This window comes from Phodopus roborovskii, unplaced genomic scaffold (assembly GCF_943737965.1).
Source record: "Phodopus roborovskii unplaced genomic scaffold, PHOROB, whole genome shotgun sequence".
Taxonomy (NCBI): domain Eukaryota; kingdom Metazoa; phylum Chordata; class Mammalia; order Rodentia; family Cricetidae; genus Phodopus; species Phodopus roborovskii.
In genome coordinates, this window is record NW_026126480.1 from 58,346,810 (window position 1) to 58,359,707 (window position 12,898).

Below are 12,898 nucleotides of genomic sequence, written 5' to 3' on the forward strand. Positions count from 1 at the left end.
ATATTAGCCAGGTAGTGGTGGCACATGCCTTTAATCCCAGCACTCCGGAGGCAGCAGCAGGTGGATCTCTGTGAGTAGGTCAGGCTAGTCTACAGAGTGGGTTCTAGGACAGGTTTCAAAGCTATACAGAGAACCTTTGGCTCAAAAAACAAAATAAAAAAGATTATTTTAAAGTGTGTGTGTGTGTGTGTGTGTGTGTGTGTGTGTGTGTGTGTGTGCCTATAGAGGCCCTGGATCCCCTGGAATAAGTTATATAGGGTGTTGTGAGCTGCCCAATCAGTCACTGGGAACCAAACACTGGTCCCCTGGAGAAGCAGAATGTGCTTTTCTGTGGAGCCATCTCTCCAGTCCCTACCATGTTTTTTTGAGTTAGTCTCTGGGGCCTGGGTTTCATTGCTGAGTTTAGGCTAGGCTGGTCAGTGAGCCCCCAGGACCCACCTGTCTTTACCTCCCTCAGGCACCGAGATTGCAAGCCCTACTTTATTTATATCTCAGTGCTGGGATCAAACTCAGGTCCTCTTCTATTTGCCCCATCTACCTCACACCCTTTTGTTTTGTTTATTTGTGTTTGTTTTTTGAGATGGAGTTTCTCTGAGAAACAGGTTTGGTTGTCTTGGAACTCACTCTGTAGACCATCCAGGCCTTGAACTCATAGAGATGTCTGCCTCTGCCTCCTAAGTGCTGGGAGTAAAAGCATGGGCCACCACTGCCCCGTCACCTCACATCCTTTCAAATAGTTCTCATTTTGTTGTTCCAGTAGTCCTACAAGCTAGGGACTGTTAAGAGAGACAGTCATTCTAGGAGGACACAGGCTCAGAAAGGCTACACTTGGCTTGCCCAAAACTGCACTGGGGGAAGAGGGCAGGCTGGGATGTTAGTCTCTTGCCTTGGTTAGCCTCACTGATTTCCAGTGTCCATCCTATTGCCGGGTCATACTGGCAACTCTGAGATAGGTTCCTCTCTTGCCTAGGCTGCAGGCTTCTGGTTCCCAGGTGCCAGACTCAGCCCTCCTTTCTTCCACTTCACCATGGCCAACATCACACAGAAGCCGCTCTGTCCGCTCTTGGAGGAAATGATCCAGCTTCCAAGCCACAGCAACTCTAGCATCCGCTATATTGACCACGTGTCGGTCCTGCTGCATGGGCTGGCTGCGCTGCTGGGTCTGGTGGAGAACGGACTCATCCTGTTTGTGGTGGGCTGTCGAATGCACCAGACGGTGGTCACCACCTGGGTGCTGCACCTGGCACTATCCGACTTGCTAGCAGCCGCTTCCCTGCCCTTCTTTACATACTTTCTGGCGGTGGGCCACTCGTGGGAGCTGGGTACCACCTTCTGCAAGTTTCATTCCTCGATCTTCTTTCTCAACATGTTTGCCAGCGGCTTCGTGCTCAGCGCCATCAGCCTGGACCGCTGCCTGCAGGTGGTGCGGCCGGTGTGGGCACAGAACCACCGCACGGTGGCGGTGGCACACAGAGTCTGCCTGATGCTTTGGGGTCTGGCGGTGCTAAACACAGTACCCTATTTTGTATTCAGGGACACCATCACACGGCTGGACGGCCGTATCATGTGCTATTATAACATGCTGCTCTTGAACCCAGGGCCAGATCGCGAGGGCACATGCAACTACCGCCAGAAGGCCCTGGCGTTGAGCAAGTTCTTGCTGGCTTTCGTTGTGCCTCTGGCCATTATCGCCTTGAGCCACGTGGCCGTGAGTCTACAACTGCGCCACCGTGGCCGCCAGAGGAAAGGCCGCTTCGTGCGTCTGGTGGCCGCCATCGTGGCGGCCTTTGTGCTCTGCTGGGGACCCTACCATATCTTCAGTTTGTTGGAGGCATATGCACATGCTGTCACCACGCTAAGGCATCTCGCCTTACGTGGGCTGCCCTTCGTCACGAGCCTGGCTTTCTTCAACAGCGTGGTCAATCCCCTGCTTTACGTGCTCACCTGTCCGGACATGATGCACAAACTAAGGAGCTCACTGCGTGCGGTGTTTGAAAGCGTGTTGGTGGATGACAGCGATTTGAGTGGTGGGCCTGGCAGCCGCCGCCGTCGTGCCTCCTCCACTGCTACCTCAACCTCCACCCTCCTACTGTCTGGCCGGCTTCCCCCACTGCATCCTTCACGCTTGATTCGCTGGATGCGGGGTGGTGGTACAGAGACTCAGCAGAGGGTCCCAGTGCAGTCCCAGAAGTGAGGCTCACTGAACCACGCGCTGAGATCCACCTCCGATTAGATCAGCACAGGCGGACAGCACGCCCACACACCCCTGGCATCTCGCCACACTCTGTTGAAAATGTACATAGCCAGTGCTAGAACCAGCTTATGGAAGTGCCCTAGATGATTGCATCTTCAGGAGCAAAGTGAATAGAAAGCAATTTTTCCTAAACGTCTTAATCTTGCAGTGTGGAGTGGCCTTTGACTAACTACCTAGTTCTGACCACTGGCCACCAGTTTACACTTTTAAGAAGAAAGTACTTTAACTGTCTAGGGATATTGCTAGGGTAACTGATGAGGGTGGGGATAAAATTTTGTACTTCTAAGACCTCCCAGGAGCTGGCCCAAGGATAATTGGAGTCACACGGGTTAAACTCAGACCACATGTCATCAAGGAGCTGCTTTGAGGATGGGACGGCTCTGTCAATGAACAATAGTGTATCTGGGGGTACACTGGGGGTAAGGGTTGAGAAGCAGTTTCCAGCCTACCACCTTCACTTTTAATCCCCAGTTGGCCTTTGAGCCAGATGCTTTTATTATACAACCTTGCTGGTCAGCTTGTTAACTTCATAGATGTGTCAACTCCAGCTCAGGGATCTTCACTGCCCCATTTCAGGGCTACTGGCACCAGAGCCTACACTCTAGCCTTCAGCATATCAGGTTCAAGTCTATCCAGAGAGAACATCTTCCAACTACCCTCAGAATTACAGCTGCCTCAGAGGACAGGGCCTGACAGCTGTCACTTTCAACGAACAGGTAGGACACCTTTCATCAGCCATGAACCTCCCACCACACACATCTAATGTCTTCCCCACCATGGATGGACTGCAGGACAGCTGTGACTCATCTGTACATTTCAGGGGAAGGGGAGTTGATGTCAGTAACTGGATATGAAGAGCAGAGATGAGACATTCCCAGCATCTCCTGAACCACTTAAGGCCAGGCTGGTTGTCAGTTCTCAGGGTCAAGCAGGCCTCAAGCATGGCAGGTGCTCCTCATACTGGATAGTAAAATGTCACTCTACACTCCCTCCTGCTTTACTCAGAGCACATACCTGTCATACCATGCATTTTAACTGTTTATTGTAAGAATGAAAGTCCAATGGGGCAGAGACTTGTGTCTTTTTGGAAGCCTAGACTGTACTTGTGTAGACATCAATAAAAAATTCTGTGGAAGACCAGGTGGGCAGACTCAAGTCTTAAGACTTCTACAATCCAGTGTGGGAAAGGGTACTAGACAGGAACCCAATTCTGCAACCTCTCCACTTTACAGGGAGGGGCTGGTTTCAGTCAGCAGAGGACATCAGGCCTCCAGGTGTGGGCTAGACCCAGGACCCTGAGACAGGGAGTTAGTTACAGCTTGCCGGGGAATAGGAACTCACAGATCAAGATCTTTTTGTTGTTGTTATTGTTGGAGACAGGGCTTCTGTGTAGCCCTAGCTGTCCTGGAACTCTCTGTAGACCAGGTTGGTTTCGAACTCAGAGATCTGAGAGTTTCTGCCCCCCCCCCCCCCCCAGTGCTGGGATTAAAGGTGTGCACCACCGCTTCCCTAAGGCACTTTGGCAAAGATCTGAAAGGAGATCCTGTGAGGTCCTGGGTTCCCTCTGTGCTACTGTTCCTGTCTTAAAGCTACAGAGTTGGTGTGCTGGCCCCAGGAGAGATGTCTGACGGTGGTCTGAGAGATGGCTTGTGGAGGTTCTGGGCTGTACTGAGCTCAGACCTTGGCTAAAGGTCTCTGAGGCGGCTGCTTCTGGAGCAAGGCCAGGGTGTCTCTCTTCTCAATGGAGCGCAGCTGGTGCTTCTTCGCCTTCTTGAGCTTGGCAGGGTTTCGGATCTGGGGAAGGGGAGAATAGGAGATGTCAGTGTGGCTGAGGACCCTCCATCTGTCGTAGGGGCCACGACTGCACAGTGCACCCTGTAAGGCCTCTTTCACCCGGCCACAGTCTGCATGTCTTGCACAGGTTTACTCACCACTTGGACAATCTCAGCCTTTCGCTCATTCTCTAGGCGGCGTTTCAGATTCTCAGCCCGGCGCTCTTTCTTCTCCTGAAACACATGGGGATCTCAGGCTAGGAGTTGGGGGTGGGGCGATGCTAGTATCTCAAGACCCTGGTGAGAACTGGCACAACCAGAAGCTTCCTTGAACTTTCAGGTTGTTCCTAGTGGGGAGGGGCGGAGGCCCAGGCATTTTTGGGGAAGACCAATGGGGTCCAATGCCTATGCTGTAGACCTGGATCTGAGGCCCCCTGTGGCAAGAGAACCTGGCTCCAAATTAGAAAGGTGGGTAAACAGATGTCTGAGGGCAGGGGCCTACAAAGATGTGGGTGTCTTCCCACCCAGAAGTGACATGCAGGCAGAAGGGCCCCTTGTACTATCCCATGCACTAGCTGCCAGGGAGAGGGCTAGGCTGGTTCCCTCCTTCATGCTTCCAGGTTTCCTTCTGCCCAGGCTCAGGTGCACTGGAATGAGAATGCAAAGCCAGGATACAGCTGGGCTCTGCACCTGGTCTCAGATAGGGTTGGGCAGGATGAGCTGTCAAAAGGCTCTGGAGGAACCTGGTCCAGCTTGAGTTTTCAATCTGCTCCTTTCTAATTAGGTTACTGTGGCCAAGTCTTCGCCTCTACTTCCTCACCTCTACAGTAAGGCTGACCACAGGAACTATCATCTCACCAGACTGAGAAATAAGTGTGTGAGCAAGGCTTGGGATAGTACCAGGTCTCCGGAACACTCAGAGCCTGTTCTGGGGTGGGAAGTCCAGGGCTTCCCAGCCATGCTGCTACTCTACTGTACCAGCAGGACTAGGACAGGGATGGTGGCTCCAAAACTAAATACTATGTGGTCAGGGTCTTTTGTGGCTTTGACAACTTTGAGTCATTTATTGGGGTAGTCTGGGCCCTCCGGGAGGAAGTGACCTTTGCTCCTATGTATTAGGAGGAGAGCTGGGAGGATGTACCTCTCCAGTTGCTCATAAGATAACTGTTTTGCCCAAGAGGCAACCAAGGCTGTACAGGAAAAGCGATGAGGCCTCAGTAACAGATCTGGAGTGACTCAAAGTAAGGTGGAGATGCTTTAGTGGCCAGCCCATCTCTTTTCAGTGGCCATAGATCTGAGACAAATTGTTTGACACTGGACCAGCGTTCCTTCTACACCTTGGGCTCTTCAGACTAGCAGTGGCGTCTGAACTTGGTGCTGGGGACAGTGCTGCTGACCAATGACCTTGCTTTTTCAGTACTGCCTGTTGGAGTGGCACTGGGGCTCTTCCCAAGGCTTCCAGGAGGCTGAAGGTGCTGGAAATAAGCCTCTGTGGTGCTGGAACCCAAGGCCTTGTGCATGTCAGCCAAGCCCTCTACCACTAAGCTATGTCCCTAGCTCACAGGCAAGAACCTTTAACAAGGACATTTTTTAGTTACGGATGGGAGCCAGCGAAGCAGGGACCACCCATAGGTTGGTGTATAGGAGTCTCCTCTAGAATGACAGCAGCATATTTGAGACAAGCTTTCCCCTTGTAAGCAGGTTGACTTCACCACAATGAATACTCCTGCTACCAAGGTGGCTTGCTGGCCTTCATCTTGGGTTCCTCGTTCTACTTCCAGGTCTCCTGCATGGCCTTGAGCCAGAGGTTTAGCTGGATGATAGAGTGGAAATCCTACCATGGTTCTAGACTGCTCTTCTTCCCCCAGGGCCCTCATGCTCAGGGCTCTAAGTCATACTCCCGCCGCCACGTCTGTTGCAGCACTCATGTATTTAGCCTCTGTGATCCAGACTTGGCCAGATGTCCTGTTACCTGCCGGCGCCTCTGTTTCTCCTCCTCTAGGTGGCGGGCGAAGTCCTTGGCCAGCTTCTTCTCCTGCCGCTCCTTCATTTTCCGCTGCCAAGAGGTACGCAGGGGCTTGTCCTGAACCATCTGGGAGAACCTTGGAAGGAAAGGGGTACTTAGGGATCTCTGTGATGCAGCCTTCACACTCTGCTCTCACTGGGCTCTGGGTCTGCTTCCTCCTCTCCTGCTTGCCTGCTACTCAGCTTTCTATAAGAACTTAGGATGGAACACACCGCTAAGCATGTGGCTCTAACTCTGAGGTGGGCTTGTGCTTTCCACTTCTAGAGGAACAAACCAAGACTCCAAGTGGACCTTGAACCTTTCTGTATACCCATATGACCTCAGCTGTGAGGTTTTGTTGCCACCAAACCTCATGGCAACCTGTGACTGGATGCCTCTAGAGATGCTTGCTCCCTACAGAGGTGTGGCTGTACTTCCAAACAGCAAGAACAAGGGGGCTTTTCTGTAACAATTCTGATTCTTTCCTTGGGGTGGGGTGGTGAAGATGGAGGAGTGGAATTAGGGGACTTCTGAAAAGCTTGGCTTTTCTGGAGAGTCAAATGTTCTTAGGAGCCATGGAAGAATGGAGATGACTTTTGTAGGAATGTATGAGGGTGTGCTTAAGACATTCTAGGAGGGTAAAGTGCAGGGCAATGAAGCTGGGCCAGGAAATGCTGAGAACTGTTGAAACTGGTGGTGTGACTCATAAAAGTCAGTTCTTCCCGTTTCTGTACACTTCAATTGCTCTATGATAAAAAGTAAAAACAAAATGAAGACAAGCCTCCACATCTGGTTTCTCCTCCATCATCTGCCAAGCCTGCTGGGTGTCCCACGGGCCTGTTCTTTTCCCTGGAACTCCAAGGCTCCTCGGCAGACCCTTTCACAGTGTCCTCTCTTCCTTTGACTCCTGCAGATGTTCCCATTTATCTGTCTGTTAGTAGGGTACCTTGACGCAAGCCTGTCTCTGAAAGTCTGGGTGCATGCTGGGTAGTCTGTTCCTGACCAGGTGAAGGTCAACACTAATTTTCTGAGAAGTCTGTTCCTTCCTAGGAGTCTGACACTCAGTCTGGAACTTGGCTCCCTCCCCTGCCAGGTCCAGAGAGGCTTGCTCAAGAACCCACTCCCTGAGAACAGAGCAGTGGGTATGTGTGTTAAAAACTGAGATTTGAGAATCCAGAAGGGACAAGATGATGGAAGACTGGAGGAAGACTGGAGGAGTAGAGCCACAAGACATGACGTTATGTCTTTTTAAAGCAGCAGTACCAAGAGAATGTCACATCGTGGAAATGGTCCCCATCTCATCTGTCCTGAAAGGAAATCAGTATGCACAGGATAGGATCTTTAAGTTAATGTAAATAGTCACACATGGCTGGTGTACTCACTACAGTACTGAGGCGGTGGTGATGGACAGCACCAGTTACTGGAGAAGGAAGACAGGCCTGGATGCCTGGGCTTGAGCCCATCACCCACTGCCTGTGTGATCCTGCACAAGGAAGCTTTTCAGCCATTGCACCCTCCTGTGTGCAGATAACAGAGTGTAGAGGGCAACAGCTTGGGAGGTCTGGACTAAAGTACCCTCCAATCCCTTACTGGTGGAGTGTTCCAGGCTTACTTCCCAGCTCTGCTGATTCTTTTCTTCCCACTCAGCATATCACAGTCCCTTCATACACAGTAAACCCACCCTCACCATCAGAGGGTAAGTGCAGAGCCCAAAGCTCTACACTGAACTAGGCTAACTCAATCACCTCCTTCCAGGCTGAATCTGGGAAGCCATCAGTGGCCTGGCTACTGTGACTTGCTAACACAGGGAAAAGGGGCTGCTTCAAAGTTTCTGATTGGTGCCTTTCTCTTTAAACTTTACTTGCTTCTGTTTAATGGGGTGTTCATGGAGGGTGAGCAATACCCAGTGCCTAGGGTTTTAGAATATAACAAAATGATATCTGTGTAGAGCCTGTGCAAAGCCTGGCTCAGTCCACCCTCCATCAATGTCATTTTCTTAAAAACACCCTGTTATGAATTCTTGCCTCTGGCAGAAATGTCCACCGAACCCTACTTCACCTTCCCCACAGCGGGAATTTCAACTGAACCCCACTTTTTCTTCCCTGCTGTTCCCTAATGATGCCTCTTTCACGAACCTCTTCATTCCTTCACCCAAAGATATGAACTGAGCATTTACGATGCCCTGACAAAGAGGATCAAAGGGCCAGGTGTGGGGGCACACGACTTTAATCCCAGCACTAGAGGCAGATCTCTGTTAATTCCAGTATAGCTAGTGCTACATAACGAGACCCTGTCTCAAAATAAAAAAGATGGAAGGGAAGTTCAAAAGAACCCAGCTCGAGGGCAGACAACATTAGAGACACGACCCTTGAGGGTCTCCCTCCCCAACCTCAAGGAATTTTGACATTCTGATTATGATCATGTTTGTTAACTCGAGTAAGCTCTTTTCCAACCCTAGGATTGCATTCTGGCGAAGGCAGGGTCCAAACACACGGAGAACCCTACCATCGCGCATGCTACCCCCCCCCCCCACTCTACCTCTTCTTGGAGCGGTCTTTCCACACGCGCCCGGATTTGGGCTTCCCCTTAGGGATTACTGGAAGCTCCTCCTTCTCCTTCAATTTCTTGGGCGCCGGGGCCTGGGGAGAAGGTATAACTCGTTTCTTCATGTCGAGGCCTCCTGTCACCGTCTTGCCAGCCCGAGGTAGCCTGTTTGGTTCCTGCCGGCGCTCTGGGAAGATGGGTGTCTGGGATGTCAGCTCCTGTACTGGCCGGGAGGGCTCGGGACCCAGTGCTTGCTGGCCGGGGCAAGGCTCTGGGGATCCTGGGATCGAGTCCTTAGTGTGTACCACCTCTGAGTCCAGTTCTCCTTGTGTGGGCAAAGATTTGCATGACTTCTCTTGTTGGGGGCATTCCGGACTCGATCCTGTCTGTCCTGTAGGTGACTCCAGGCCCAGATCTTGCTGAGGTTGGAGGGACCCGGAGTCAGGCTCTGGTTGCCTTTGGGGAGATCCAAAGCCAGCATCCTGTTTCAGACACGGTGATCCGGAATTTGCCTCCGGCTGAGGCTGGGGAGACCGAAGGCCTAGCGGCTGCACTGTCGAAGACTTGGGCTCGCTTGTTTCTTCTGGGCTGGACTCAAACTCGACAAGGGCCCGTCTCGCTCGGGAAACTGCGGGGTCAGGAACAGTCTCTGGAGACAGAGGATTTAGGCCTTCAAGCCGCCGGCTGCGCCTCAACGGCGTATCCATGGCTCACGTGTAGCGTCCGTCGCTTTCGGAACCGCCGGCGCCTTATTATGACGTCAGACGCACCCACTTCCGTCCCGGGCAGGAAGCTCATTTATGGAAGGAGGCGGTGCTAGTGATGGCATTTGCAGAAGCTGGGCTCCCTGCCCTTAGGGAGTTGGGCTTAGTAGAAGCATGTGTATGGTGTGTGAGCACAGCGTGTAGCGTTTAATGACTCTGGTTGCTAGGTTTTTTAAAAAATGCTTTTTCTAGGTGCTAGAGAAGTAGGGGTACATTTCTTGTCTGAGAGGAGAGGTTGGCAAAAAGGCCGAGAGAGTTCATAGGCAGGGTCAAATGATCCTGTTAACTCTCAGACGACTGGGCCTGCAAACGTGGCGCTTCCTCCGGCCTCGGGCTTTGCGTTGTGTTACAAAGGAGGATGCACTGGGGCTCCCTTGAGTGGGAAGCGTTCCCGCCTTTGCCACCTCCCTGGTCAGTTCCTGCCTCCTTGGTCCCTCTCCGAGGGACAGTCTATGGGCTCAGAGCTTTCAGGTTTCTGATCCAACGACAACTTTAGGGAGTTGTAGTTCAGGCACCAACTCGCCCAGCTCTTCCAGCCCCTCAATTCTCAAACGGGTAGGTTCTGTTTAATCACTTAAATTCCTGCCCCTGCTGGAATGGTGCGATACCCAGAACCACATCGTGGGTTGTCTGGGACTCTGGAGGAGCTTGTATGCTTCCGTTCCTGCTGCAGGCTGCCTCAGCTCACCCTACTTCCTGACTCTTACTTCTTTCTGGAAGGATCACTTGCAAATGTTGATTAGATCACATCCCCGGACTACTTAAAATAACTTGGCTAAGTTTGTGTCCCTGCCCGGGTAGTGTGTGTGAGAGATGGCCTTTGAATAGAGGACTTTGGGTGTGTCCCTGACATGTATGCAAGGTTCCACTTGAGCCCAGCCTGCCATTGTCGTTGTATGCAGGGGTCAGGGGAGGCTCCTAAAATTTGTAAAGTAGTTGCTTTCTCCCTTACTTTCACGAATCAAGCCCCAGGATAGGAAGGGGTTTCTATTTCCCAGAGACCTGAGCAGGATTTAGCCCCAGGCTTTTGTGAAGGTAACCTAATAGTTTACATGTCCTCAGGCTTCTCAGTGGTTCACTTTCCCATTCATTTATGGTTGCTTCTGGGGTGGGGGTGGGGGAACACTTTGAAACAGACTATTTACATATAAATCTTCATCTCTAGAGTTGGCACCTGTTACCCTGTTGCCTCATCAAAGATTTCCTGCACCTTGAATCTCCTGGCAGAACAGTGAGATGCAGGGGTCTAATGAAGGTCTGTGTGTTTCTTTGTGGATGTCTGTCTGGGCTTGTCTTTCAAATTTTCTTGGTTCAAGCATGCATATGCTGTGTGTTCCTGCCTGTATACATCACATGTGCGTGTGTGTGTGTGTGTGTGTTTGTATGTGTGTGTGTATGTGCACATGTGTACACTTGTTCACCACTACGTGTGCATTGGTCAATACAGGCTATTGTACAAGGATTGACAATCATCTTCCTGGCTTGGTACTCCAGGGTACTAAATGAGAACCAGGAGACCCTTGTTAGGCAGCAAGTGTTTCGTTAGTGATGGGGATTTAAAAATCTCAACTGTGCTGCCCTGATTGGGTGAATGATGAAGCCTAGGAGAGTGTCTGATCCATCCTATCATGGGTCCATCTGTGGTCACTGGTTTCCTTCAGTCAGCAGATCTCAGGTTACATAAATAAGCCAGGTATGCGCAGTCAGCACCTCATGGCATGTATGACATGCCCCTCCAGTGCATAGGCCAGGGGCAGTCAGGAACAGGAATGTCTGCAGGAGAGGCAGTTGCCAGGCAGCTAAACCTTCCAGCTCTGTGACTAATCCTGGCTCACAGTGTCTGTCGCTCACTGCCTGGCTTTGGCCAAGTGCCTAATCCTTTCTGTGCCCTGGTTACCTTCTGGAGAACAGGGAGACTAACTATGAAGAGTCGAGGCTTCCCAAGTCAGACAGACCAGGTGTGACTCCCACCTCTACCGCCTATTTGCTTCCTGGTCTTTGCCAGTGTCCAAGCCTCTCTGTGCCTCTGCTTCTTTATTAATAAAATGAGAGGCACAAGATCAGCACACCTGCTTTCTGGAGTGGTTGTGCAGAGTAAATAGGGTTTTGCAAATAAAAACCCGGGAGCAGATTCCTCTCTCTGCTACTCGGGTCGCTTACACATCCAAAGACACATTCCCTATAGCTTTTCTAGAATCATCTTTTAGTCAGACTGAAATCTCCTGTCCAACTGTCCCCCAGTTCTCCAGAGGCCTCCCTCCCCACCTCCCTTGGAACCGAGGGCAGTCAGCACTGTGGATTTATCATCTCTCTACTCCATAGCTCCCAGCAGCATGGCCTGCACCCTGCCCTCACGTTCTCCCTGGCAGTAAGTCACAGTGTGCACCTCCAGTAGAACCCCTCTGTGGTGTGGCTGGAGCTGTCTCCCGGTTTTATTTCAGATACTGTAAGATTTCCTCCCCTCCCCTCCCATCTCCTCTCCTTCCCTTCCCCTCCCCATTTCCCCTGTCCACCTTTTCACCCTCTCCCCAAGCCATCTTGGTTGGCCTGGAACTCATGGCAGTCCACTATCTCATCCTCCTCCGAGTGCTTGCTACAGGTGTCAGCCTGGCTAGTATAGACTTCAGGGTCTAGCTCCTCATTAACCCTTGATCCCCCTCCTTTTTGGCAGATGTGAACAGCTGCTTTCAGGTATATAGTATGAATTGGTTCCATAGAGTATATGGAGCAGGAAGGGCCCAGCTCTTATTGAAAGTGCTCATCATGAGATGGGGAGGAGGGCGGGAGTGGGAGGAGAGGGTCAGTCAGCTGTGCCTGCAGGACACTCACAGGGTTCTGGCAAGCTGCTGGGAAAAGAAAGGGCCACCCGCAAAACTCCTGGTACCTGCTGCTGAGGGTGGAGGAGAGTGGGTAGAGTTATCTGTAGATCTTCTGGAAGCCTCTGCAGGTTGTGCTGAAAGAGGAAGGGCACTGCACCCATCCCCTGGTTGGCAGAGGGTGGGGATGCTTGTATGTGGGTGGGTGGGTGGAGCTAGTTTCTTTCTCCTCAGTCCCCTTGTAGACTTCACAGCAAGCTTCCTGCACTGAGCAGGTCAGAGGAGGGGCTAGCAATGACACCTGAGCAGGTGGAAGTAGGGACCCTCAGAAGGTGGCATTTCATCCCATCCCATCCGCTTCCTAGTGTATCTAACAACAATGTTTCTCCAGCGTCAGGGAGAATTAGTCAAATGCAAGGTGTGTCCAAGCCCAAATGTTAGGATTCAGTATGCTTGGGATGGGCTGTGGTTTTGGCTTTGTAGCAAATTCTCAGGTGCTGGTGGCAATGGTGCTGGCAGTGTTCTTGCTGGTGGTCCACAGCCTACACCCTGAGGACCAATGAATATCCTAAAGAAAGGGATGAACAAAACCTGAAGAGCCCACCTTTTTTGTCTTCCACACTGTGCAGATGCTGAGTTCACCATCATCCCATTATTCACCAAGAACTAGTTATTTCCCCAGTGCCTGATACTAGAAAAACATCAGGTTAATGGGTAGTCATGGTTCCTGCCTTGGTGGAATT

General features: G+C 51.5%; 2 protein-coding genes across 2 annotated transcripts; one reads left to right on the top strand and one right to left on the bottom strand.

Moving 5' to 3' along the window:
- The first annotated feature begins 942 nt into the window (after positions 1 to 942).
- Ptgdr2 (prostaglandin D2 receptor 2) lies at positions 943 to 2,194 on the top strand. Its single transcript, XM_051192098.1, has one exon. It carries the CDS (start codon positions 1,028 to 1,030, stop codon positions 2,192 to 2,194), a length of 1,167 nt encoding a protein of 388 aa, XP_051048055.1. The 5' UTR covers positions 943 to 1,027.
- Positions 2,195 to 3,720: 1,526 nt separating this feature from the next.
- Ccdc86 (coiled-coil domain containing 86) lies at positions 3,721 to 9,315 on the bottom strand. Its single transcript, XM_051193961.1, has 4 exons — positions 8,570 to 9,315; positions 5,999 to 6,128; positions 4,186 to 4,260; positions 3,721 to 4,048 (listed from the first exon to the last, which is right to left on the bottom strand). The coding sequence occupies exons 1-4, from the start codon at positions 9,280 to 9,282 to the stop codon at positions 3,929 to 3,931; spliced, it is 1,038 nt and encodes a 345-aa protein (XP_051049918.1). The 5' UTR covers positions 9,283 to 9,315; the 3' UTR covers positions 3,721 to 3,928.
- Between the last annotated feature and the right edge of the window lie 3,583 nt (positions 9,316 to 12,898).

Excerpts from the sequence above, each read along its gene's own strand:
- Ptgdr2 (XM_051192098.1), top strand. The coding sequence starts at position 1,028 with ATGGCCAACATCACACAGAAGCCGCTCTGTCCGCTCTTGGAGGAAATG.
- Ccdc86 (XM_051193961.1), bottom strand. The coding sequence starts at position 9,282 with ATGGATACGCCGTTGAGGCGCAGCCGGCGGCTTGAAGGCCTAAATCCT. Across the intron at positions 4,261-5,998 it reads AGAAACAGAGGCGCCGGCAG|GAGAAGAAAGAGCGCCGGGC; the intron begins GTAACAGGACAT and ends CATGTGTTTCAG. Across the intron at positions 4,049-4,185 it reads AGGCTGAGATTGTCCAAGTG|ATCCGAAACCCTGCCAAGCT; the intron begins GTGAGTAAACCT and ends CCCCTTCCCCAG.